The 26188-nt window shown below is 48.6% G+C and overlaps 1 protein-coding gene across 1 annotated transcript; it reads right to left on the reverse strand.

Moving 5' to 3' along the window:
- Positions 1-1858: 1858 nt before the first annotated feature.
- MGST3 (microsomal glutathione S-transferase 3) lies at positions 1859-26022 on the reverse strand. Its single transcript, XM_058701665.1, has 6 exons — positions 25868-26022; positions 8612-8735; positions 6214-6287; positions 5388-5445; positions 3020-3092; positions 1859-2109 (listed from the first exon to the last, which is right to left on the reverse strand). Exons 2-6 carry the CDS (start codon positions 8726-8728, stop codon positions 1973-1975), a joined length of 459 nt encoding a protein of 152 aa, XP_058557648.1. The 5' UTR covers positions 8729-8735; positions 25868-26022; the 3' UTR covers positions 1859-1972.
- Between the last annotated feature and the right edge of the window lie 166 nt (positions 26023-26188).

Below are 26188 nucleotides of genomic sequence, written 5' to 3' on the forward strand. Positions count from 1 at the left end.
AACAGGGCAAGAAGGTTCCCATTTCTCCACATCCTCTCCAGCATCTATGGTCTCCTGATTTGTTCATTTTAGCCACTCTGACTGGTGTGAGGTGATATCTGAGTGTGGTTTTGATTTGTATTTCCCTGATGATAAGTGATATTGAGCATCTTTCCATGTGTCTGGTAGCCATCTGGATGTCTTCTTTGGAAAAGTGCCTATTCATGTCTTCTGCCCATTTCTTCACCTGAGTATTTGTTTTTCGGGTGTTGAGTTTGGTAAGTTCTTTATAGATTTCGGATACTAACCCTTTACCTGATAAGACATGGTCATTCTCCAGGGCAGGTATCTATAGGATTCTGCCAAGCCCTAGGTGCTGTTGGTGGGGGGCCTGGGGAAAGGGAAAGGCAGAGCTGTGGGCCCCCTACTCAATCACAGCACCATTTTACGTGGTGGGTTCCTTCTAAAACTTCATTGAGCCCATTCAAAGGCAGCAAAATGACTGAGATGGACCACATGATTTGAAAAGCCTCCCCTGTTCAGACTTCAAACAAAGGTGAAAATGCCACGTCGCCCCCAGGTCTCCCCTGTGCTGCTTCCCTGGCACCTGGACTCGGTGACGAGAAAGGAAACCACCACGAGTTCTCCAAGCTGCAGTGCATCTTATTTAAAAACCAGAAAACAAAACCAAACAACCAGAGTAGCCTATTCTAAATTCTTAATGCGTTATTTTTTTCCAAGTCAGGACCGAAAAAGAAACTCTGCCACTCATCATCATTTTCTAAATGACGTTTTAATGTAAAAACACAAGTTTCAGCTTTATGAAAACAGCCCTCATTTTCCTTATTTTGCTCCATGCTGGGGCAATCGTCTCATGAACTACGGTGGGGTATATGCCATGACGGCCCAGTCTCCTCACCAGATGGCCGGATGGCCCCGGGGTGGGGGGGTAGCATGTGGCCATGGCTGACCAGAGCATTCCAGCCTGAAGGGACGCAGGAGTGCAATGGAAGAAGCATGGATCTTAGAGCCGGGCCTGGGTTCAGATCCCATCTCTGATCCTCATGGGCTATGGAGCGTTTGAAATGTGGTGAGAGCAACTACAGAACTGAGTTTTGTTTTATTTAAAGTTTATTAATTTGAGGGGCGCCTGGGTGGCTCAGTTGGGCATCCAACTCTTGATGTTGGCTCAGGTGATAGCTCACGGTTCGTGGGTTCGAGCCCCACATCGGGCTCTGCACAGACCGTATGGAGCCTGCTTGGGATTCTCTCTCTCTGCCCCTCGCTCCCGCTCTCTCTCAAATAAACGTTTAAAAAAGTATTAATTTGAATGTAAGTAGCCATGTCGCTCACAGCTACTATACTGAACAGCACAGGTGTAGACACTGTCCTTCTGTTAGTGGTGTTCACGGCCATGTTCGCTCAGGGGAAACCCTCTCATTCTACCAACCGGCATCCCTCTCCAAGTCAACTAAACCTTCTAATTTTCCCCATTTTGTTGTAAGGTGTCTTTCTGCCTTTGGACCTATGCAATCAGATCTTATATTAAGTTTCATACTCTTAGTCGTAAATAGCTTTTCAGCAATAGAAGCAATATTTAATAGAAATTTTAAAAAATCCTTGTTCCCATACGTATTAGCAAGTGATAAGATAATCTTACATCCTTAGGCTAGAAGACTTCCCTTCCTTGAGCCCCAGCTTTTCACGGCTGTGGCAGGATTATGAACATATTACCACAGCAGACATTTTCCCAACTTCACATAAACAAACCCCCTCTGGGGCAGTGAGGAGGGGCACTTACTATCCGTCATCTCTCTCGTCTAGTAGGAACAGGCTACTTCTTTTAGATAAAGACTCAAAAGGAAGCGATGGAGTCAGGTTTAGGTATGAGGCTAATGCCAGGTAGGTTTTTATTATATTTAGAAAAAAAAAAAGTAACTGAAAATAAAGGTCACTCAAAATGAACGAGAGTTTTTAAACAGCCTATGATTCTTCAATGGCAGCATTTGGACCCCCCGCCCAAGCCGGTTTTAACCCAACCAAGATGCTGGAAGGCAGAACACACGGTTGTGCCCAGCAGGCCAAGGAGGGCTATGGAGCCGATGGCGCCCCGACTCCGCTTGCTGGGTTCTGTAACAGAAGAAAGGGAGGTGACTGGGGGTGTCCCCGAAAGGACAGTGCTTCCAATATCCACACGCCACCCTACCTGAGGCCTCTCGGGTTGCACCTCAACTGTCTGGTCTCACGAGGTCAACCAACCTCTGGCCAAAAGCTGTCAGGATGTTAGATACTACACGCAAAGAAACATGCCACGACTGGGGCACCTGGGTGGCTCGGTCGGTGAAGCCTCCGACTTCGGCTCAGGTCATGACCTCACGGTTCGTGGGTTCGAGCCCCGCGTCAGGCTCTGTGCTGATGGCTCGGAGCCTGGAGCTGCTTCAGATTCTGTGTCTCCCTCTCTCTCTGCCCCTCCTCCTCCCCCCCACTCGCGTGCTCTCTCAAAAATAAATAGAAACATTTAAAAAATGTCACAATAGTATTGTTTGGACCTTAAAAAAACGATGGGATAATAATCAGAGCAACTTTGCTCCAGGACCTTTGGGAGTGTTCCCCCTCTTTCAAAAGCACAGCCAAAGGAATCTTCCTCCCCCTTCTCTCTCGGGCACACTACTGACAGTAGGGAATTAGGAGTGGGGGCTCTGGAGTCAGGCTGCCTGGGTGTGAATCTGGCTAACTAGTGGACACTGGTAAGCGCTGAGCCTCAGTTTCCCCATCTATACAACAGGATAATATCCTCTATATCCTAGAAATGCCATAAGGTTCGACACCATACGCAAAGGTCTTAGAGCAGCAAGTGACACAGAAAGCGCTCAGTAAAAACAAGTTTTGTTAGTCTTGAAAACTTAGCAGAAAGAAGATACCAGACCTTTCACCTAAATATCAAGTTACTCCCCCTTTTCTTAAAGCCCTGCTAAGAAGAAAACTAGAGTCGCATAAGATTTGAAATTTGTTTCCCTGGCAGACGTCCGTGCGCACTTACCTCCTGTGTAATAACCATACGCGTAGAGAACTCGTCCCACGATCCAGGCCAAGCCCAAGCCGGAAGCTACACGCTAAAATAGAAGGGCTGTGTTAGGATCAGCATTCAAGAAACAGCCACATGTTCTTTAACATCTAGGGTTTTGATGGCACAGTGTGTTAAGAAAATAGTATTTTCCCGGTTATGGGAAGATACCAAACTTCGCGTGAGAGGGAGGTTATTTGTCTCGGGAACATCAGAGATTTGTGATCCCTCTACAAACCCCTCACAGACAGGGGAGAGGAGTGCCAGCCTCGATGGAAGGAGCCCCCCCCCCCCGCCCCAGCCCTGGCTTGGGAGAGGGAGAGGCAGGCCTGGGGCTCGAAGGGTGAACCCCAAGCCCGGTCATCTCCCATGGGGCTGTGAACAGGAGGCAGCCTGGGACCCCTTGCCCCCGCAACCCTCCGTGAGGCTCCCTGCCAGGGTCGGGGGGTTTGGAAGGGGGCTGTGCTGTGGCCGCACAGGGGCGAGGGGCTCCGCTAGAAAAGGTGGACGTGACACGTGGTGCTGTCACCCCAGCACAGGAGGTGTTGGGAGGGGGAGGTCTTTCCCTTCCCATTACGCCTGAGAGAGTAAAACTCCTGCAAGATGAACAGTCCTACTGGGCACCATCCTGGGGTGACCATTAGGTCAGAAGGAGTCTGGAGAAAAAGGGAGGCTGTGCGGGAACGTGCAACATCGCTCGTCACGGTCTCCAAGTGCATCACTGGGGGCAAGGTTAGTAGCTTAGGACTTTGTTTAGTTGATTTGGGGTAAAGTTCACGATCAGGTGCGTGAAACCACTAAAAACACAACCCCAGGCCTGTAAGTCACCACGTGCAAGGTGGTCTCTGCCAGGCCGTGCCAGACTAAGGCTGCAGAGTTACCATCAACCTCGGACCCACGTACTCGTCGTCCTAGCAGTTCTCAGAGTATTTTAAAGACCGAAGCACAGGGAATGGCGTCTAGGGAAGAGGGACGGGAAAGGGGATGCGGGTGACAGCGGGTGACGCCTAGCTGGAGAGACCAACTAGTCTAGACAGGCTCGTCCAGTCACGTGCAAGGATTGGGGCCCCTTAGAGGCACAGGAAGAAGTGTCTTCTCTAAGACAGCAGACGTGTCTCTGAAAACAATATGAACTTCAAGGCCATGGGCTACAGGTGTGCCATTCTGGGAGCTTCTAACAAAAGCACAAGGCCCTTCAGGTACCGACCAGAGGCTCACGGAAGGCTGAGGACCAGAAACGCAAAGTGTCAGCACTCTGGTCAGAATTAAGGGGAAACTAGGGGCGCCCGGGTGGCTCAGTCTGTTGAGTGTCCGACTTCAGCTCAGGTCACGATCTCACGGCTCGTGGGTTCGAGCCCCGCCTTGGGCTCTGTGCTGACAGCTCAGAGCCTGGAGCCTGCTTCGGATTCTGGGTCTCCCTCTCTCTCTGCCCCTTCTCCCTTGTGCTCTGTCTCTCTCTCTCTCAAAAATAAACATTAAAAAAAAAAAAAAAAAAAAAAGAATTCAGCGGAAATTGGTCCCTGAAAGGGAACCACGTTCTGTCCAGGGCAGGAACCACGTTCTGTCCAGGGCAAGACCCACTGGCACCTAATCGGGCATAGACACACCTGCTTTATTTAGGTTAAGGTGAAGTGCAGAGCATTTCTCTGGCCGACAAGGCTCCGCTCGCCCCTCAGGCCACCTGCCCTTCTCCCTGTTCACCAGACAGACCCGGTGGGCTCCTGCCTCAGGGCCTTGCCCTCGCTCTTTGTCTGGAAGGTGTCTAAACACCTGCAGCACCTACTCCCTCACCTTCTTAACGTTTTGCTTGACTCTCACTTCCTTTGCTTAAACGTCACCTCCGCAAGCAGCACGATCCTCACGTGACCACCCCGCTGACAGGTGTCTCCCGTCAGCATCACCTTCTAGCCTAATCACATGCTGTACCCATTTGATTTCTGTCTGTGACCCCAACTAACAGTAAACCAGGGACCTTTGCCTGTTTTGTTCACTGTTGTAACCCCAGGGGACCAGTAAATGCTTGTGGCCAATAACAACTACGGACACGAACCCTCCAGAATCAGACAGACCTGGGTTCAAATTCTGATTCTTGTATTCTGCAGGTAGCTCTTTGCCCCGTGACAGTTACACAGTCCCCAAGAGGTTTCTCCTCACCTGTCAAAAGTGGGGAAAATTCGCCCTACTTTAAAGATTAGCTTTGTAAGAAGCAGCTGAATGCAATTCTTTTAAATAGACGTTGATGATGTTCAGTACGCGTTCCTTTCCTGCTGTCTCTTCCTTAAATAGCGCAGCGAACTAAATCCAAACAGATGAACCCCCCCCCCCGCCCCCCGGAAAAACTTACCGGGTGATAAACACCTCCAACAGCTAGGAAAAATAAGAAAGGAGGATACACTTCCAACCTGGAATAGACAGAGAACTTTTTTAGAAAGGGCCCCACTGACTTACGTCCTGTAAAACGAAGAGCCCCTTACTAACTTGCCAAGTTAGAAAGCTGAGAGTAAAACAACATGGAGGAGGGAGAGCAGCCCCACCACCAGGATCTACCCTCTCTTCTCCGCATGGGAGTAAGGGTAACTCAGAACACACTGGGCAAAAGACCTGGCTCTAACACGCCCACGAGGAAGGTCTTGGAGAATTTCAGTAGATTTCCTTCCCAAGCCCACAGCTGCCCCCTCCCCAGGGCTGGGAGATTCAAGCTCATCTCAGATAGGACAGCTTCCAAATGCTCTAGATGGACGAAGCGATGCAAAAGACATTTTTGAAAAGATTATCTGAACCTCGCTATGCTAACAACTCACAATATTTAATCTGCTCACATACATATTTTTACGACACTTCAATAGTTTTTATTTTTTTAATTTAGTTATTTTGGGGGGCGGGGGCAGAGAGAGAGAATCCCAAGCAGGGATTCTCCACGCTGTCAGCCTGGAGCCCGATGCGAGGGCTCAAACTCACAAACTGTGAGATCATGACCTGAGCTGAGATAGAGAGTCGGATGCTTAACTAAACCACCCAGGTGCCCCTTTTTATGACACTTTCAGCGAGGTGCCTTACTATGATCGTTCTCACAGCTGCTACTCAGCACACAGTGGTAAAGGCCGAGGCGCTGGGCAGAAAGCACGTACCCTACAGACACCCCCCCAGCACCCGGCAGGGCCAGCACTCACGTGTTCTGGTGGGCGCGCTGAATGCAGTTGAAAAGGTGCCCGTTTTCAGGGTCCGTGCTGTACATGGTCGGATACTGTGAAGACAAAGTCCGTGTGGATCAAATGGTCAAGAGTAGCACTCGGTGTTGAGTTACAATCAACCCTAAAAGATAACCTATCCTCAAGCAGCTTCTGTTATGCCCTTGACAGCTGATCGCTTTCTGCTTAAATATCTGCAGGGAGAAGGGTCTCAACTACCAGAAGCAGATCCAATGTATTTCTGTCAATACCCGGTGCGAGGAATGAAGGTCTGTGCCGTAGTTGCACAAGGGACAGAGGCAGCGCGTGTTGCAAACTCCGTGCTCTTGACATGGTGCCATCACGGGTGAGTTTCCAGTACCTCACAAAGACACCACAGGGAAATAGCTCCTTCCCCAGAGTGATCCAATGCCACAAGCTTTTAAGAGTTTCCTTAATGGGGGAACAGTAAGTGTGTGAGAATTTTCATGGACGTGTCCATTAAAAAAACACAAACAAACGAAAATCAATATATGAAAACTTTAAAAGAAGCTCTAGTCAGTCTAATTAGAAGTTGCTAAACAGAAATAGACATTTAAATGTGCTCACCAGGGACAACCTTGGTAATTATCCCTTTTAGATCATCTGGAACTACATAAAGGGAGCATTTAATAGAGCTCCTTTTTATGTCCAATGTCTGAGCTCAGGCTAACCTCAGCAACACATGCTTCTTCACTATTTGGGAAACAAAATCACCTTAAGACATCACTTTTATTTATTTTATTTAAAAAAAAATTTTTTTAATGTGTATTTATTATTGAGAAACAGAGACAGAGCATGAGCCATGGGAGGGGGAGAGAGAAAGGGGAGACACAGAATCCGAAGCAGGCTCCAGGCTCTGAGCTGTCAGCACAGAGTCTGACACGGGGCTCGAACCTACAAACCGTGAGATCATGACCTGAGCTGAAGTCAGACGCTTAACCAACTGAGCCACCCAGGCACCCCAAGACATCACTTTGAAAGTGGCACACCAGGAAACACTGTTGCCATTCAGCCCTCTCTAGCTTATTTTATTATTTATGTAAAAAAAAAAAAAAAAACCCAGGTATAATGGACATACCTTATATTAGTTTCAGGCATATAATGTAACGATTCGATGTATGTATGTATTGTGAAACGATCACCATAGTAAGTCTAGTTACTATCTGTCACCCCACAGAGTTGCAGATTTGTTTTTCTTTTGATGAGAACACTTAAGAGTCGCTTTGTCAGCAACTTTCAAACATGCAGTATAGAAAAATTAATTATAGCCACCATGCTGTACATTTTAGCTTTTTTTAGGTTCCATATGTGAGATCATACAGTGTTTATCTCTCATTTATTTCACTTAGCATAATGCCCTCAAGGTCCATCCATGTCGCAAATGGCAAGATCTCATTCTTTTTTACGCCTGAGTGGCCCACTGTGTACATATACCACATCGTCTTTACCCACACATCCACCGATGGACACCTGGGTTACTTCTGTATCTTGGCTGTTAGAGATAGTGCTGCGATGAGCATGGGGGTGCACATAGCTTTTCGAGTTCACGTTTTCACTTTCTCTGGATAAATACCCAGAATGGAAGAGCTGGATCGTATGGCAGTTCTATTTTTAATTTTTTTGCGGACCCCCCCATACTGTTTTCCATAGTGGCTGAGCCAATTTACGTTCTCACCAATGGTGCGTTCCCTTTTCTCCCCATCTTCACCAGCTTTGGTCATTTCTTGTCTTTTTGAACACAGCCAGTCCAACAGGTGTGAGGTGACAGCTCCTTGTGGTTTTGATTTGCATCTCCCTGATGATTAGTGATGATGTCGGGTACCCTTTGATGTACCTATTGGCCATTGGTATATTTCCTTTAGACAAATGTTTGTTCAGGTCCTCTGCCCGATTTTAAATTGTGTTGCTTGGTTTTTTCGCTATTGACTTGTGTGAATTATGTATCTTGGAAATTAACCCCTTATGGGATGTATGATTTGCAAATAGTTCCTCTCATTTAGTAGGTCGCCTTTTCAGTTTGTTGGCGGTTTCCTCTCCTGCACCGAAGCTTTTTGTTTTGATGAAGTCCCCCTTGTTGAACCCTCTTTAGAAAATAACTCTTCCCGGCACCTAGCTCCAGCCAAAAGCATCCTGTTCTTGTCCCAGCACACCTGGTCTTTCAACAGGAAAGACAAAGCGCAAACAAGATGGAAATTGCTCCCCAGCAGGGCCCCTCGGTTCCCCGCCTTCCTCCTGCCGGAAAGGGGCAGCGTTTCCAACGGGTGTAGTTCAACTGCCACTGCTGACTGCTGGCGTCGCCCCTCTCCCTCCACAGCTGAAAACAAGCTCTAGCCCCAGCCAAGTCTACGTTCCCACTCACCTCCACTTTGTACTTCTTTCGGGCCTTGGAAACGTTGATGGCCAGATGAGCTACCATGATAAAGCTGGCGGCGCCGGTCAGAACCACAAAACCATACTCCTTAGAGAGGACGGCCATGTTGGCTCTGTGGAAGGAAGAAGACATCAGGATACCAGCCGGCATGGTAGACGCCCACAGAGGGAGGCCTGGGGCCGTGCACTTCATTACCTGCAAAGGCATACCTAGCCCACAAAGGTGTGGGTAAACAAGATGTTTCTAAGAGGCAGATGGAGATGTTCCTGTGTATCACGCAACAGAGTTTACAAGTTATTCAGGTCTGGGGTGTCTGGGTGGCTCAGTCAAGTAAGCGTCCGGCTCTTGATTTCAGCTCAGGCCACGATCTCCCGATTCCTGAAAGTCTGGCCACCCCCCGCTGCCACGGGGCTCCGTGCTGATAGCTGGGAGCCTTCTTGGGATTCTCTCTCTCTCTCTGCCCCTCCACCCCAAGATAAATAAACAGACTGAAAAAGTATACAATCATATCATAACACGTTCTCTTCTGATGAACGTTACATTTACGAGATGTAGCTATACCTCTGCAGTAGTCATTGCTATAGAAAGATACAGCTGCTAAAAACTATGTTTTTGAAAAAGGAGTTTAACATGGCAAAATCCTAAAGGATATATTCAACTGTAGAGAGGGGGTATGGAGCGAGGGAGGAGCAGAGGGGGAGAGAGGGGGAAGGAGGGAGACGGAAGCAGGATATGAAACAGTAAGTATACCACGATTCCAAGTTCTTTGTTTGTATGTCTGTTGGCGTGGGGGACGCTGTGAGGGCAGGGGGTCGGGACTCCCTTTGATCCTGGGGCACACTCTCGTATAGCAGCGGAGGCATCACAGGTAGGAGACCCAGATCTAGTGCTTTGAAAGCAGAGCATGGCTTTGGAGCCTGTCACGCTGCGAAGAGACCCAGCTCTGGGAGGCTCAGGGGAGCCCAGGCTGTTCATCGAATCCTCACTCCAAAACTAGCCCGTGACATGTTCTGCTGCCTGCAACTCCTCTTGAAATGCATCAAGAAATGACAATATAAACCAACAGAGCCAAATGTTAACTATGGAACCCAGGTGGTGGCTATAAGGATGTTCAGTGTATAATTCTTCCAACGTTTCTGTGTATTTGGAAAATCTCCCCATAGAATGCTTGGAGAAAAAGCTAATCTCAGCATTTTCAGTGTTCTGCAATCTTAGCTGTGTTAGCCACTGTTTTGCCCCAGAAGAAGAGAGAAGAAACAGACTGGCCATCAAGGAGAAGAAAACTTGGCAGCTGGGAGGAAACCCTCATCATCTCAAGGTAAACTCGTGCTGCCCCCCAACCTCTCTAAGCTTTGGTCACGGGATGGAGACAGGCGAGGACAGGCAGGACACAGGGAAGAGGCAGTGCTTCCTGGGACCCTTACTGCCCACCCACCGTGCACGAGGCTGTCCCAGGCAAGCAGCTCCTGTGTGTTCTGCACTCAGTTTACAACGTCCATCTCGATGACAGGCTCCCTGCAATCTCACGTGTAAGCCCGGGAGGGGCTACCGAGCCCCAAGGTGTTTCCAGTCACCCTGACCATACGGTGAGTTACCCCTGTGTCCAGAGAGTACCCAGAGGTGAAATCATGTGCCCAAGGTCTGAAATGGAAAGCATCAGAGCTGGGTTTCAAATTTAGATTCCAATTTGGTTCCAGTGTCCCCTTTTAAGCCCATGTGCAAACTGAGAAGTGTCCCAGCACTTTCCTCAGTGTGGGATTTGGGGGCGCCTCAGTGGCTCAGTCGGTTAAGAGTCCAGCTTTAGCTCAGGTCACGATCTCGCAGTTCGTGGGTTCGAGCCCCATGTGGGGCTCAGTGCTGACAGCTCAGAGCCTGGAGCCTGCTTGGGATTCTGTGTGTGTGTGGCTCTCTCTCTCTGCCCCTCCCCTGCTTACATGCTATCTATCTCTATCCCTCTCTGTCTCAAAAATAAACAAACATTAAAAAAAAAAAATACGTTTTGCTTAGGTCTGAAAAATGACATTTGGGGCTGAAGCCCCCAAAAGTCTGTCCCCCACCTGCCACGATCCATAGTTCTTACCAGTGTCCCCCTCCTACATTCTTTACGGAGCTGCTCCGGAGGGGCGCCCACCCCACCTCACCCGGGTGGGGGACACACCCCCAAAAGCCGTCTGCATGACTCAGCATAGGAAGGGCCTCCTGGCCACCATGTCCCCACCATCAGGTATGGCAGCAGCAAGCAGTCAGGCTGCCCTCCAAACTTCCCTGCTCTCATTCTCTTGCAGAAGTAGTTGCTTCCGAAATTCAGAGTCAGCTTGTGGAAGAAGCTTCTGTACTAGTTATTAAAATAAAACCACAGGGCGAATTCCGAACGCCTCTTTGAAGATAAAAATGACCGAGCCTTCCAATCTATCTGATGTCCGTTGAGTTCAACACACTGGGGCCAAACAGGTCACTGAAAATGACGCTGTCACTCGCTCGGTCAGAAGCCACCTGTTTAAGGACAATGAAGGAAGCACACTTGGCTTAGGTCACAGTTTGCGAGTTGAGAGGCCTGGACCGAGAACCCCATCTCCAGAGCCTTGCCTTTTCACTTGGCAGAAAAGGAAATCGAGGTTCAGGTGGATGAGAAGAGAACGAAGACCAGAGCAGGTTTTAGAATTCTTCTCCGAATGCTCAGGCACAGGCAAAACAGTAGAATTTCATGGCTTAGTCACTGACTTTGGAGTTTCTGGTTTGCAAGGGCTTGGGATACAAGCGGCTGAGTGGCAGGACAGATAAGCACCTCTTGGCTGAATGTTTCTGTGGCAAAGCAACGAACACTCAGGTGACTGCTCAAAAATTCACAATTAGGAATTACTATTTACTACTGAGCTCCTCTTGCAAAGGATACATGCAATCTGGGAGTTTAAACCTAGTAGGCTTTCACACTCTAGTGAAAGTTACCTTCCCCCCACCTTGCTATGCTGACTGTGGTATTAGGGAAAAGGGGGCAGGCAGAGCCGGGAACACAAAGTACCTCTGAAGGGCAGAGAACGTACAGGAAGGGGGACCCAGAGTCCAATGCTAGAGTGGGTGGCTTGCAAAAGACCACATGATCAGCTGTGGGACAGTGAGTGTGTCAGATGGGAGGAAAGTGCCTCCCTTCCCTGAGCCTCTCCCTGCAGGAGCCCTGGACACACCCGCAAAGGTGCAAGCAAGAGCAAACTCCAGGAAGCCGCCTGTGGGAGGGGCCCTCCTGACACCCCCTCACGCTCGCTCCCACCGAGTGAGGACCCCCGCTTCATACAGCCTGGCAGTCAGCACTTCCAGCACCCGCTGGTGTGATCGGGGCTAGACCAGACAGCAGCCAGTTACAAGCTCCCCCGCGGGGCGACTGTGCTTGTCTGGCCCCTCCACGCAGGGCACAGCCTGTGCCTACTGACACCTGCAGAATAAACAAAGCAAGCCGCAAGTCCAGGTGGCTTTCGGGAATCATGCCTCCAGCTCACATAATGCTTCGTCGCCGAGCACAGAGCCAGGCATCAAGTAGGCGCTTAAGCAATTCAAGTCTCCTTTTGTTCCCCTCACAAGTATCTACTGAAACCTCTGAAGCAGAGAAAGAGGAGGTCAGAACACAGAAAAAGGCTCTGTCCCCACTGCGGTTTGAAAACAGAAATCCAGCAGGGACTGGAAAATGGGTAAGGCTTGTCCTTTAAGGAGAGAATCAGCTTAATTCACTTAGGGTTCAAAAAAAAAACCAAACCAACCCCGATCTTTTGCTGAATCCTTCTATTCGGAGGACTCGAGGGCAGAGACGGACGTTCCCACCCCTTAAAGATTGGCCTCTGTGGGCTCAGGTGCAGGTGTGCGCACTGGTGAAGTGGAGGCAGCTCAGTTCACAGTGGCCACACCCCAGGCAGCGGCAGCCACGCCCGAGGCTGTCCCAGCCTGGAGCCAGCAGATAGCCCCAGGGCAGTGGCTTCAGGACCTCTCCCGCGTGAACACTCAACATTTTGTTGATTACATACCTGCTCTGTGTTAATAGCAACCCTTTTATTGAGGCAAGAAGATGAGGTTGTCTTGGGGGTGGGAGCTCTGCCCTAGACTTGGGTCTTTGTGGCACCAGATACACGGCACATGGTGCCCAACCACCAACGCAGGTATGGGTTCCTTTGCAACCCACTTAGCTGTGTAATGGCATTTGTTAATTGTCACCCTCCAGCTGAATACATTAGAAATTATAATTTGTATAAATAGAAATTCACTTAGGTACGTATTTAAATGTACCTAGTTTGCACTATTACACAGAGGGGGAAGTGTAAAATAGAACCATCTGGAGAGCAGCCTAACAACGGGCATGTTCTTGACATCGTTTGTGCCTTTTGACTCATGAACTCCACTGGGAACGTAGCTGGAGGTGACAATCAGAAACTCAGACAGATTTGGTTCAAAGGCATTCACCTGAACAGTATTTATAACAGCAGCGACAGAAATGGCACAATGACCAAGCAAAGAGGACTAATTAATGCACCCATAATACAGAATATTGTAGAACCATTAAAAATGGTGCACACACAAGTAAAGATGTTGAAACAGGCTTAACATACAGCATGTTACATTAAAAGAAAAACAAAAACACCTCAGAAAGTGTATACAGGGGCGCCTGGGTGGCTCAGTTGGTTGTGTCTGATTTTGGCTCAGGTCATAATCTCAGGGTTTGTGAGTTTGAGCCCCGCATTGGACTCTGCGCTGGCAGTATGGAGCCCCCCTGGGATTCTCTCTCTGTCTCAAAATAAAGGGGTAAACTTAAAAAAAAAAAAAAAACTATTAAAAAGAAGTGTATGTAGTATATAATCTTAGTTTTCTCAATAACAGAAGAGAAAATATCAAAATCATAAGCATAATTATTTCTAGATGCGTAAATTACAGATTTCCCTTTGTACTTTTCTATCATTTCCAAAATGAGCAGACACATACCAAAAAAATTATACAGAAAGTGGCCTGACAATTAGGAATTGAGAAAGCAGAGGAACAGGCAATATGTTACGAATCCTGTCATACCGCCCTATGTGACTTCTAGGCTGACGCTTGTCACTTACCTGCTCTGTGCAGTGCACGGGACAGGACTGCAGTTGTGGAGGGACACTGAACTCAACCTGGTTCTCACCTTCCTAGCTGTTGTGTCCTTGGGAACATCCCTCCCTGCATTTCAGCAACTCTCACCTTCCTAGCTGTTGTGTCCTTGGGAACATTCCTCCCTGCATTTCAGCAACCTGGGCTTCCTTCTTCCTTAGAGGGAGACAAGGGTGGTGCCCACCCACCCCTGTGGGTGTCTCCAGGAGGAAATGGGGAAGCCATTAACGCTCAGCAGGATGCCTGACACGTGGTAAACTCTCAAGTGTTCCGCTTGTTACATCACATATGTTACATCACATATGTTAATGTTAATTTTGCCCTGATTCAGTTATGAAAGGGGATGCTTAACTAAGTGGCAATATACGTTTAAGAGTTTATAATTTAGGACTGCTATTTTAAAACAGCAAACTACACTTAAAATGATATACGTTCACTTCTTGTTCTGAGCTCTTAGACAGCTGTGTTAAAATCTCGGAAAAGCAGGAGGTATTCAGGAGGAAGCAGGTTTGTAGCGCTGACCATGGAAATCAGCACACCGTAGTCATGGAAACCCTCATCGCAGCAGCGGGAGAGGCTCATCCCTGTGTGGGTGTGAGCGGGCACTCACTTATTCAAGTTTACCACTCACAGGTCCAGGGCTGGCGATGAAGAGATGAACACACCAGACTTTGGTCCCTGCCCTCATGAGGCTCATGTTCTACTGGGGGAAAAGGCAAATATAACACGTACCCAATTCCAGATTCCCCCCTTCCTAGCAGTGATCGGAAACTGGGGACAAAGGGGCTCCTGGGTGGCTCAGTCAGTTAAGCGGCTGACTTCGGCTCAGGTCATGATCAACACCGCTCATGAGTCCGAGCCCCTTGTCGGGCTCTGTGCTGACAGCTCGGAGCCTGGAGCCTGCTTCCGATTCTGTGTCTCCCTCTCTCTCTGCCCCATCCCCCACTCGTGCTCTGTCTCTGTCTCTCTCTCAAAAATAAACATTAAAAAAAATTAAAACAAAAAAGAAACTGGGTACAAAAATACCCTTCAAAATGAAAGTGAACGTCTTGGAGAAAGGAAGAAATAGGACAGAAGCGTTTCTGTTCTTCCCTCCCTTATGAGTGTTTCAGAGGTGTAAGCTTTTAGTTAACTGTTTCCGGAGAGTTCTGGAGATGAGTCAAAACAGTTTTTGAAAGAATATTAACTTGAAGGCTTAAAAGAAACCAGATTTTATTTTTAATGTAATTACTTATCACTCATGTAAAAGCAGAGATCCTTTCGGAACTTTACTCCTAACAGACTGTTTTCTGATTTGTCTGTTCCTATGGGAAAATCCACAGGAGCAGAGACAGCAGGAATTCTGCAGTCAGATGGATGTGTGTTCAGACACTGGCTCTGCGAGCTTGGGAATGTTCTCTAATTTCTCTACAAAACAGAATACTAACTACGTGCTTCACAGGATGGTTTAAGGAATTAACTGAAATGAACTAGGTAAGCATCTGGTATGAGCATTTAATAAACGTGGGTCCAAATACGGAGGCATCTTGTAAACACTGCTAACTGTGCATGTCTGCCCACATAAGTAACACTTCCTAAATAAGGAGATACTGATTTTTCTACAAATCAGTTAAGGTACTCCGACTTAGAAACTAGTGCTGGGTCGCCTGGGGGCTCAGTCAGTTAAGCGTCCGACTTCGGCTCAGGTCATGATCTCACCGTGTGTGAGTTGGAGCCCCGCGTCGGGCTCTGTGCTGACAGCTCAGAGCCTCGAGCTTGCTTTGGATTCTGTGTCTCCCTCTCTCTCTGCTGCCCCCCACTCACGCTCTGCCTCTCTCTCTCTCTCTGCCTCTCTCTCTCTCTCAAAAATAAAAATAAACCTTAAAAAAAATTAAAAAAAAGAAATTAGTTCTGAGACCATTTAAAATAGATTCGAATTTGGCAAAAGGCTGTTCTCTGTAGATTCCCAGTGTGGACAGCATAATGTGTCTAAGAACACTTAATTCACTTACTCAGTCACAACATGGAAAGCACTCACTATATGCCAGCACTGCAGAAGTGTGGGAGACACAGCAGTGGACAAGATGGGGTCCCCCTGTCCTTTAAGGAACCGACATTCTAAGGAGGACAGAAGACTGACCGGAAACATGCCAAGGGATCGATAAATATTTGAGACATTTAAACTTACACAATCTCATATGTCAATTATATCTCAGTTAAGACCAGGAAGACCTCCTTGCTAGGGCAACATTTGCAGTGATGCAGGAATGAGGAAGAAACACCAACAGGACATTTCGGGGGCGGGGGGAGAATATTCAAATCAGAGAAAGCAGCCAGTGGGCCCCTGGATGGCTCAGTCCGTTAAGTGTCCGACTTTGGCTCAGGTCACGATCTCAAGGTTCGTGAGTTGGAGCCCCGCAACAGGCTCTCTGCTGTCAGCACAGAGCCCGCTTCGGATCCTCTGTCCCCACCCCGCCCCCCCCCCCCCCCACGCCTCCCTACTTGCGCACTCTCTCTCAAAAATAAATATTTAAAAAAAAAATAAATTTATTAACAAAAAGAAAAAGCGGCAAGTGCAAAGCCCCTAGATGAGGGAAAGCCCGGCACACTGGTGGGCCAGGAAGGCAGCCGGTGTGGTCGGGCCCCAGGAGCTGATGGGAGTGGTAGGAGATGGGGTTAGAGAGGACAGACAGGTCTGGATTATGAGATGGACTCTACGAGCAGAGTTAACAGCCATCACCTGCTGGTTCTCCCTCCAGGGACTAAGCTGAGAGGCAGAGAGGAGGAAAGGTGTGAGGGAGACTGTTATGTGTTAACAGAGGAAGTGTCACCTCCCAAATGCTCTTGGCTTTGGTGAGTGGGACCCCTTGACAGCCAGGTTTTTGTTTTTGTTTTTTAAGTTTACTTATTTATTTTGAGAATGAAAGAGAATGTGAGTGGGCAAGGGGCAGACAGAGAGGGAGAGAGAATTCCAGCGCAGAATTCCCGTGCTGTCAGCGCAGAGCCCGACATGGGGCTCGATCTCACGAATCGTGACATCATGACCTGAGCCGAGGTCCAGTCAGACACCCAGCTGAGCCCCTCAGGCGCCCCGACAGCCAGGTTTCAGGGCAATGGTAGAAAGTGGAAGCCCATGTGTCGAGGGTTAAGAAGCAGCCTGTGAGGCAATACATCTCCGGCAGCCCTGCTCCTAAATTTGTTCCCGCTGCCCGATCCTGGTCCAGTGTTAAGTACTCCCCCTTCCTCCATGACACCTGCACTCCTGACCGACCCGCATGGGCTGCAGGCTTGCCTTTGAATGTCTGCACATTTGTTGCGCGCTCATCAGTGAGCTATTATAACATGTACCTTGCATACTGATCAATGAAAATAGTACACATTTCCAAATATGCTCCTTGAGGGCACAGAATCTGTCTCCTGCTGACATCTTCTATAGTTCCTTCCATGAAGACGGAAACTCGATACAGTGCTGTCTTATGTTCTAGGTCAGTGGTTCTCAAACTTTAGCAGCATCAACGTCACCTGAAGCGTTTGTTAAAACACGCCCCACCCGCAGGTGGGGTCTCAGATCCCGAGGGGCTTAATGGGGCCTGGGTATCTACATTTCCAACAAGTTCCTAGACGATCATGCTGGTCAGGGACCACATTTTATGAACCACTGTTCTAGGCAAAGATACAGTTTTCGGGAGGTGTTGATTTTATCCAATCCTAAAACCACTGGTAGAGTTCTGTCTTGGCGGTCCTATCTTGGCAGTCCACATTCTACCAACATCCTTGGAGGCTTGTGAGGGGCCCCCTTCTCTACAGCATCCTTAAGAACCCGACGGGCTGATGAGACCAGAGGATGTTCACAATCACACATGGAGGATGTGCCTGTCAGGAGACTGCTTTCTTCTTTCAGCTTGAACAGAGGGCTCAGACCAAAGCAACACAGGTAGGTAAGACAGCTCAGTCTCTTCTGAGACTTCTCTTGTGAGCCTAACCTGGGACAGCTCGTAGATTCCCAGATCTCTCTTTCATGGTCATGATCACTTGCCAGACCAGATTTTCCCACCAGGCAAACGAGTCAGAGTTGAACACTCTTCATCTTTCGAGAGTGGTGGTCATTATGGTCCAGGATGAGCTCTTCAGATGATCGCTTCCAATGTCACGGGTCAAGTGTCCCTCAAATTCTAAACAATCGGCAACATGACTTCAGATGAAAGGCCTATTTAAGGATCCAGTGGGACCTCCATCTAACTCCCCATGGAATTCTTCATCCCATATGACCGAAATAGCAAAATGGGGAATGATATTATCACTACATCCTGAACATCTACTTTAAGACCTACTGCTTCTCCTCTGTCAGGCCCATAATAGAGTTAACAGAAATTAACAATGTCCATAATGATCCTACGTGGTAGTTACTGTTATCACCCCCATTTTACAGATGGGGAGACTGAGGCAAAGAAGAGTTCAGCAACTTGTCCAAGGTCCCATAGCCAGTGAGTACGGAGCTGAGGTCTGAACATAAGCAGACGGACAGCAAGGTCTAGCTCTTTGCTACCACATCCCTCTGCTGGGTTTGCTCCTTACCAAGGAGTTAGATTGCTTTCTCCCCCAGCCAGGGAGCAATGAGGAGGGTCACTTCTGCAGAACTCCCGCTCAGGGGCAGGACTGGAGCTGCACTGCAGGAGCAGAGCTGGGGAACAGAGCCAGGGCATGAGAGCCCAGGAGAAGGGAGAGGTAGATCCACGATCTTTGTCATACTTAACATACAGGATGGTGTTAGCTGCGAAGACAGTTTTACTTCTTCCCTTTCCATTATGGAAGCCTTTTTCTTTCTTTTGCTTGCTTGCTCTAATTAGAACTAAAACAGTGGCTTTTTTTTTTTTTAAGTGTATTTATTTACTTTAAGAGAGAGAAAGCAAACTGAGAGGGGTGGAGAGAGGGGAGAGAGAATCCCAGGCAGGCCCCACACTGCCAGCATGGGGATCGACCCCATGAACCGTATGATCATGACCTGAGCCCAAATCCTGAGTCAGACACAGCCGACTGAGCCACCCAGACGCCCCGGAACCAGGACAGTGTTGAACAGAAGTGACATCTTTATCTTGATCCCTATCTTAGAGGGGGAAGCATTCCAGCCCTTCATCATTAAATATGTTAGCTGTGAGTTTTCCATAGATGCCCTTTTTGAGAATACTGCAGAAACCTAATTATTTCTAGAATATATTAAAAACATTTTTTAATGTTTATTTATTTTTGAGAGAGAGAGAGTGTGTGAGCAGGGGAGGAGCACAGAGAGACGGGAGACACGGAATCCAAAGCAGGCTCCAGGCTCTCAGCTGTCAGCGCAGAGCCTGAATGTGGAGCTCGAACCCACGAACCGTGAGATCACGACCTGAGCCGAAGTCAGATGCTCAACCGACTGAGCCACCCAGGCGTCCCTAGAATATATATTTTTTAAAACGGCAACACTTGTATTTGTAGCTTTTTTAATCTATCAGAGTATTTAATAGCTGAACATGGTTTTTTGAGGACATATCAAGGAGAGGAAAGAAAACTGGGAACAGTATTTTAAGCAGGTGGGGTATGGGCCATGAGGCAGCAGAAGAGCCCAGGGGGAGATTAGAGAACAAGGGTGCCCAGCGCCCTGGTAACCGGTGGGGCCACGGGACAGTGGGGGGCAGGAGCAGGGGCAGCAGTGGGGCAACAACGTTCAGTGCAGCCAGTGAGCGGGCACCCAGGCGACTTTAAGAAAGCCACAAGGCATCCCTGCAAAGGCTTCCCTGGGAAGGGGATCAAGCTTGGGTTTAGAGAAGACGCGCTCCATGCTAGTGCCTGAGTTAAGCAACACGGATTCTCATTAGGACCTCTGCCCGAGGTGGTCCCTTGAGGAATTTCCCAACAGACTCGCTGGAAACCTAACCACCCCAGTGCATACACGCAGTTCAACCTTCCTTCCAGTCCCTGCTGCCGCCACCCTTCCTGCCTTATCTCACTGGGGCAGGGGTTCCTGCAGTTACAAGGATTACCCAGAACACGTCCTGAACCACATTCATCAGAAGGCTCCTGGGGTAGAGCTCTCTTTCACTACTTACTCAAGTCCCTCTGGGCGGCCAGCGAAAATCCCCCAGGGCGCAATCAACCCGGTACAAATGGGGCAAAAGGCAGGCTTTGCAGATTTGGGAACCTGCCTCAAATTATTGCTTCTGAGCCATGAAGTTACATTAACTTATCTTTGCTTAAATTAAAAAAAATGTTTTTTAATGTTTATTTATTTTTTAGAGAGGGAGAGATAGAGCTTGAGCGGGGGAGGGGGAAAACACAGAATCTGAAGTAGGCTCTAGGCTCTGTCAGCACAGAGCCTGACTTGGGGCTCGAACTCACAAACCATGAGATCGTGACCTGTGCCAAAGTCGGAGGCTTAACTAATTGAACCACCCTTAATTGCGGCTCTTAATTTTTTTTTTTTTTTTATTTTAGAGAGAGAGAGAGAGTGTAAGAAGGGAGAGGGGCAGAGGGAGGGAGGGAGAGGGGGAGGAGCGGGGGGAGGGGAAGAGAGAGAGAGAGAGAGAATCTGGACGTGAAGCCTGACACGGGGCTCCATCCCACAACCCTGGGATCATGACCTGAGCTGAAATCAAGAGTGGACACTCAACCGAGCCACATGATCTTTAGCTAAATGAAATTAATTAGATTAAAAAAAGTTTTTTTAATGTTTATTTATTTATGAGAGAGAGACTGAGAGAGAAAGAGAGAGAGCAGCGTGGAGTGAGAATCCCAAGCAGGCTCCACGCTGTCAGCCCAGAGCCCGATGCGGAGCTCGACCTCCCGAACCATGAGATCATGACCTGAGCCGAAATCAAGAGCCGGACGCTTAACCAACTGGGCCACCCAGGTGCCCCTAACTGTCTTTTTTTTTTTTTTAATTTTTTTTTCAACGTTTTTTATTTATTTTTGGGACAGAGAGAGACAGAGCATGAACGGGGGAGGGGCAGAGAGAGAGGGAGACAGAATCGGAAACAGGCTCCAGGCTCCGAGCCATCAGCCCAGAGCCCGACGCGGGGCTCGAACTCACGGACCGCGAGATCGTGACCTGGCTGAAGTCGGACGCTTAACCGACTGCGCCACCCAGGTGCCCCACCTAACTGTCTTTTTTAAGGGAGAAAGGATTTCACCTTTCAGCTTTCTCTTTGCCCTCAAACAAGCAGATAAACGCCAGCCTGGACCATGGTAACCCCTACTTCCATTCGCAAGACCGTTCTCCTCAAATTGTACTGTAATTTCTCAGTGGTGTCCTTTTTTCCACACGCACGAATGGGACGAAGATAAAGCACTCCCAGACTGACTTGGAGCTGTTCCCCAGCCTTTCCTGAAAATTCTCATTTGGCTCCCTGTGCTATTAATCCAATCTTCCTTACATATGGCCCCTTATCTTATGTGGCAAAGGCCACCATTTTCACAAGACTAACCCCGAAGACGGTGACTTTAAGGGCTGGTCTGATCGTCCCAAATGGACTTCCGTAAGTCCCCGATGCCGGAAGGTGGTTCAGAAACCTCTGAGGCCGTGCTGGGTGTCTGCTTAGCCTGCTTCAAGCTCCCCCGGGTAGCTGCCCAGCCTCCCCTCTGCCTCTAGGTGTTTCTACAAATGAACGGTTCTCCAAATCATCTCAGGCAGGGCAGCTGACCCCTCCTGAACCCATATAAAGCTCAAGAACCTGGAGGGAAACAACTCAAAAGGCATCTCCTGTTTCCATGATGGGAGAGAAAAGAGTCACAGGATTTCTTTTCGTCCATCCTACACTTTCAAAGTGCCAATTCTGGACGCTTCTACGTTAAACAGATGATAAGGTCTGTGTGAGTGTCTAAGTTTCACAAGACAGCTAGATTTTTTTTTTTTTAAAGTGCATGGACGTTTAAGAGAAGGAATAATAACCCAGGTGAGGAAAAATACTGCCCACGGCTGCATTGCACATTTGGTAGATAGGTCTCCGAGGGCTAAACGTGAAGTTAGCTGAACGGGTATACCTTTACATATCCAGCACTCGGTCATTAACTCAGTGAGGGGAACAGCAGAGGCAGGTCAGAGTGGTACTTCCCCAGCATCTCAAGTTCTTCGATTCCTCGTCAATGTTCCTGGGTGAACATTTGGAAAGTGGAAGCTAGCTATCAGTGAGCAGGGTAGAAGATCTGTGCCCTTTAAGAGATAAATGTGTTATAATCCAAATGTATTCAGCTTTAAATGGCCACTGTCAGTGCTGAAAATAATTAATACCTAACTGCGCCGACCAGGAGTGGGGGAGGGCGGGATCAGCGTGATGGCCAAGTTCCCGGGAAGAGTTCTGTGTGGGGTGAGTCTGCATGGACACAAATAAACCCCAGTAAGGCCAAGTGGGCTAATTATCCGCTGTCTTCTCTGGAGTCTGACTTCTGTATGAAAAGACACATGCCTGAATGGAACTGAATCTCCCCTGGAAGAAAAAACTGTTAATTCAGCTCCTCAGGAATCTAAGAAGAGTAGACTGTAACAAGACAGGGCAAATGCTAGGTAAGCCTGCTGGTGTGATGGCAAACCTTCTCAGATTCTTGACACAAAAGGCTCTATGCGGCGAGAGTTCCTTGATGTGTCGGCACCTCACCCAGAAGCCCTGGGTCATGCTGGCCCATCTGGAGCAGAGCCCTCTGGGAGACGTCAGCCCAGCGACAGGCTGCGGGACATTTCCCATGGTCTGAAGGCACCGACCTCAGAGGACAAGGGAAAGAATGAGGAGAAGCCATGGGATGCACAAGAAAATAAAAATCTCGTGGCAACTCATTGTGGAGCTGATTTGATTAAAGTCAACGTAGGACAAACCATTTCACCTAAATGGAACGCTTGCCTTAAGCCCACACCTACCACCTTCTTCAGTATTGCTTCGGAATGATTCCTTCCCTGAATTATCCCCCACTACATACTGACAACATGTGAGGTGCGCAGGGCTACGAGGGCGATCGAGACTCAGAGAGAAGGTCTTGACCTTCTAGAAGACACGGTGAAATGGATGGAGACCACACAGAAAGGACCATGAAGCAGGAGGGTAACAGATTGAGAGCAAGGCTCTGAGGACATAAACTGTGATGTACGAGAGAGAACACAGGGAAGGAAAACAGCAAGTACACAACAGACAGGAAGGGGAAGCTGAGCATCAGAGAGGTTAAGTAATCTTGCCCAAGGTCACACAGCCATCACAGAGGAAGCCTGGACTCATACACAGCCAGACAGCCTGGCTCCTGAGTCTGTGCTCTCAACCCTTGCCTATACTGCCTCTTAATGAGAATGCAGAGCAAGTTTGACCACACCTGATCTGTTTTGCAATTTTTCTATCTCCCCCAAACTGTCTCCGGAGCATAAAATATATTCATAGGAATAGAGAGCTAATAATTAACTCCAAGTCTTTGACTGATTAAAGCCTCAGAACTTTCTAATTGGAAGGAAAAAAAAAAAAAAACTTGGAAAAGATCCAAAAAGTTACTTGTTTTTAAATTTCTTTTAATGAATGCAGGCACTGCCGGATGACAAAAGGAGAGATTACAGGAAGGGAAAACTTCCTCTGCTTTCAGGTGCACAGGTTTGCAAAGGAGCAGATCAACAGCAATTGGCACTTTTCATATCATGATTTCTACATAACCTGTGCCTTAACTGGCATTACATAGGAACTGAATGGAGGTCATGGGGAAACTAAGCCCTGACTTCCACAAGAGGAAAACAAAAATCTCGAATGAGTCACAGTGATACCAGTTGGATTTTCCATCACAAAAAAACTGGGCAGACTGTAGTTAATTCCTAGCAGCTGCTGGGCCCTTGCTAGGGTACCAGACATTCTGGATGAAGGAACCCACCTGGGCTGCTGGCTCCTGCCTCAAACGGGAGTCTAACTCTTTGTACCTGACAGTACTTAGAATGAAGCTGTGCCCAAACCATCCACGTTGCTCTGGCTGGAGAAGTAAAATACCACTTATCAAAAAAAGAGTGAGCTAAGGCACCGACGTATTAGAACCCGAGTTCCAGTTAATGAACAGCTCAACTCTGGAAAGAGCTCAGAGGGTAAAAGGGGACTTAAAATCTCAAATGCAGAAATCCCTTAAAGGTATTTGCAAATGTTATTTGGAAGGTCGTGTAATTTTCCCGTCTCCTCGTTGCTGTTTTTCTCCTCACCAAGACGGATAGGTAGGTAGACACTGCAAGAGACAGGGAGGGAAGCAATTCTCCTTCCACAGTAGTATCCTAGCCTTACTGCTGAACTCTTCTCTTTCAGGAGGATGGTATACTCATAAGGAGTATTAATGAATTCAGCTGCGTAACTGTAGCAATATGGAGATTCTTTTAAACATTGCTTAAAAATGGTTCGTGGTCGATTGTGGTTCACAGCGGTATTCTGTATACAGATTCAGAATATTTAAATATAAATATAGGGAACAATATGTTTAAATACAGCTACCTGTGCATGCAGTAGGCACTAATTGCATTTTGACAGCTTGGTCATCCACTTCATTCCAGATTGTTCCAGGGGCTTTTCAGCATGTCTCTGGATAATGGGGTAAAGCCCTTTCTTTCATGGATGTTCAGTCCCTTTGCTGTCCTCCAGGTTAGGAAATTCCCTTTCATGACTGTGTCTCTTCAGGACTCTAGGCCAGCAGAAGGAAATCTAAATTAGGGGGAAGACTGCCATTCTCCAATTTTGTTCCCTCATCTAAAGCAGCCCCTGGCGTGCACTTTCTATAGCTGGCCACAGTATCCCTCTAGCAGATCTGTTTTATATATAGTAACATCGGTTCAGGAAAAAAAAAATTGCTCACAATGTTCTATTTCTGTAACACTGTGTCACTTTGGAAGCTTAACAGAATGTCTTCCCAGGGGTGAAAGTACTTCTTTGGATTTCATGGGGTTAGTTTTAGTTAATTTAGTTACATTTAACTGCGGTGAGAATAAACATTCTTGAATCCCTGACTAGGATACTGTGCTCTTAATTACTGAATTCATTAAACTAAAACAGCCTTGGAACTCTGACCAGTAACCTTGGGTGAAACTGCAGGCTCCCGGTGATCTACAGATTTCCCAAGAGAAGCCCTCGCTGCAGCTCCCACGCACAGAGGAAATCTCAAACCTGCCGCATTCCCACACGACCACGCCTAGGACCACAGCACCGGCAAAGAGCCATACGTCTGCACAGCAGTTGTGTCCTTCCCTCTAGGACTCCTTTTCTCCAGTCGAGGGATTGGAGAAAGCCCCAACTCCTTTCCTACATACCCTCTTGTCTCAGCTTTTCCTTTACCTCCTGTCCCCACACCCACTTGTCTCCTAAGCTACAAAGTAGCTTGTAAACTCGTGGCCCGAAAAGAAGGATAGCACAAGCCACAACTTCGGGGAATAACTCACTAGTGAATTCTCCAGCCCCTTTTTCACCGCTCTGTAGCTGCCCCACCGCAGTGGCTCTGGGGCTCCCTGCAGTGGCACAGATAAGGAGGAAAGTGCTCTGAAATTCAGTGCAGAACCGTCCATAAAGAGTCCTCTTCCCCTGCGGAGTCTCCTGCTCTCAGGCAGCGGTAGGAAATGACCCACTTAAGGGTTCCAGTACTAATGGTCAAACGTTTCTATGAGGCAGAGCGAAAACAAACTCAATTCCCTGGGAGGCTCTCCCCGAGGGTTCCTAGCAACACATCCGCAGCAGGCGCAGGGCTCCCGGGGCACTTGTTACCGATCGGGCCTGCACCGCCGACCGCCCCTGCAGTGTCCTGTCCGCCCAACCTCTGCACCAGAGGGGCACTTGGCAAGGTCAGGTGGGCTCTGGGAGGCAGAAACAAGGAGCGCCGGGTCTGCACAGCCCCGGGAGAGGAGGAGAGGAAAGGAAGGAACTGAAGGGCTGACCTTGAGAATCTCCCTGCCTGACAGACAGCGAGGTGGGCCCCATTTCGACGCTCCAAACCTATTCCATCAGGGGGGAGGATGCAGGGATGGTGGAAGGCAAGGGGAATGGAAAGGTAGACAGAGGTGTATAGACCAGAAGGGGGAAAAGGAGGGCGTCCCTGGTCAGCTGGGGATGGCAGAGGTATGGGCAGTGCCCAACGCAGGAGCTGAAGTGACCCGGGGGCCGGCGCTCCTCGCTGTCCGTAGGTGTCGGCACTCACCTGGATCACCTTCGCTCGGCTGGTGCAGACCTGGTGCAGACCGCAGCTTTGCAGCGAAGTGAAAGTGCCGCGCCCTTGGCCACTGGCAAGGAGGGGCGTGGCCGGGACCAGGCCCCGCCCCCGCCAGAGCCCCCGCGAAACCACGCCCCCAGGGCGGGGCATCCGGCACGCCTTCTGAGTTGTGGGCTCCCAGCCCCAGTTCAGTGCTTAGGCCGCGGAGACCGAATTTTCTGTCTCCTCACGCCTGTCCACGCATTTACCCCACCTACTCCCCAATCCGTTTATTAGTCCCCTTCCGCAAATGGCTCCGTGGCCGCGTTC

Source organism: Neofelis nebulosa, chromosome 15 (genome assembly GCF_028018385.1).
Source record: "Neofelis nebulosa isolate mNeoNeb1 chromosome 15, mNeoNeb1.pri, whole genome shotgun sequence".
Lineage (NCBI taxonomy): Eukaryota > Metazoa > Chordata > Mammalia > Carnivora > Felidae > Neofelis > Neofelis nebulosa.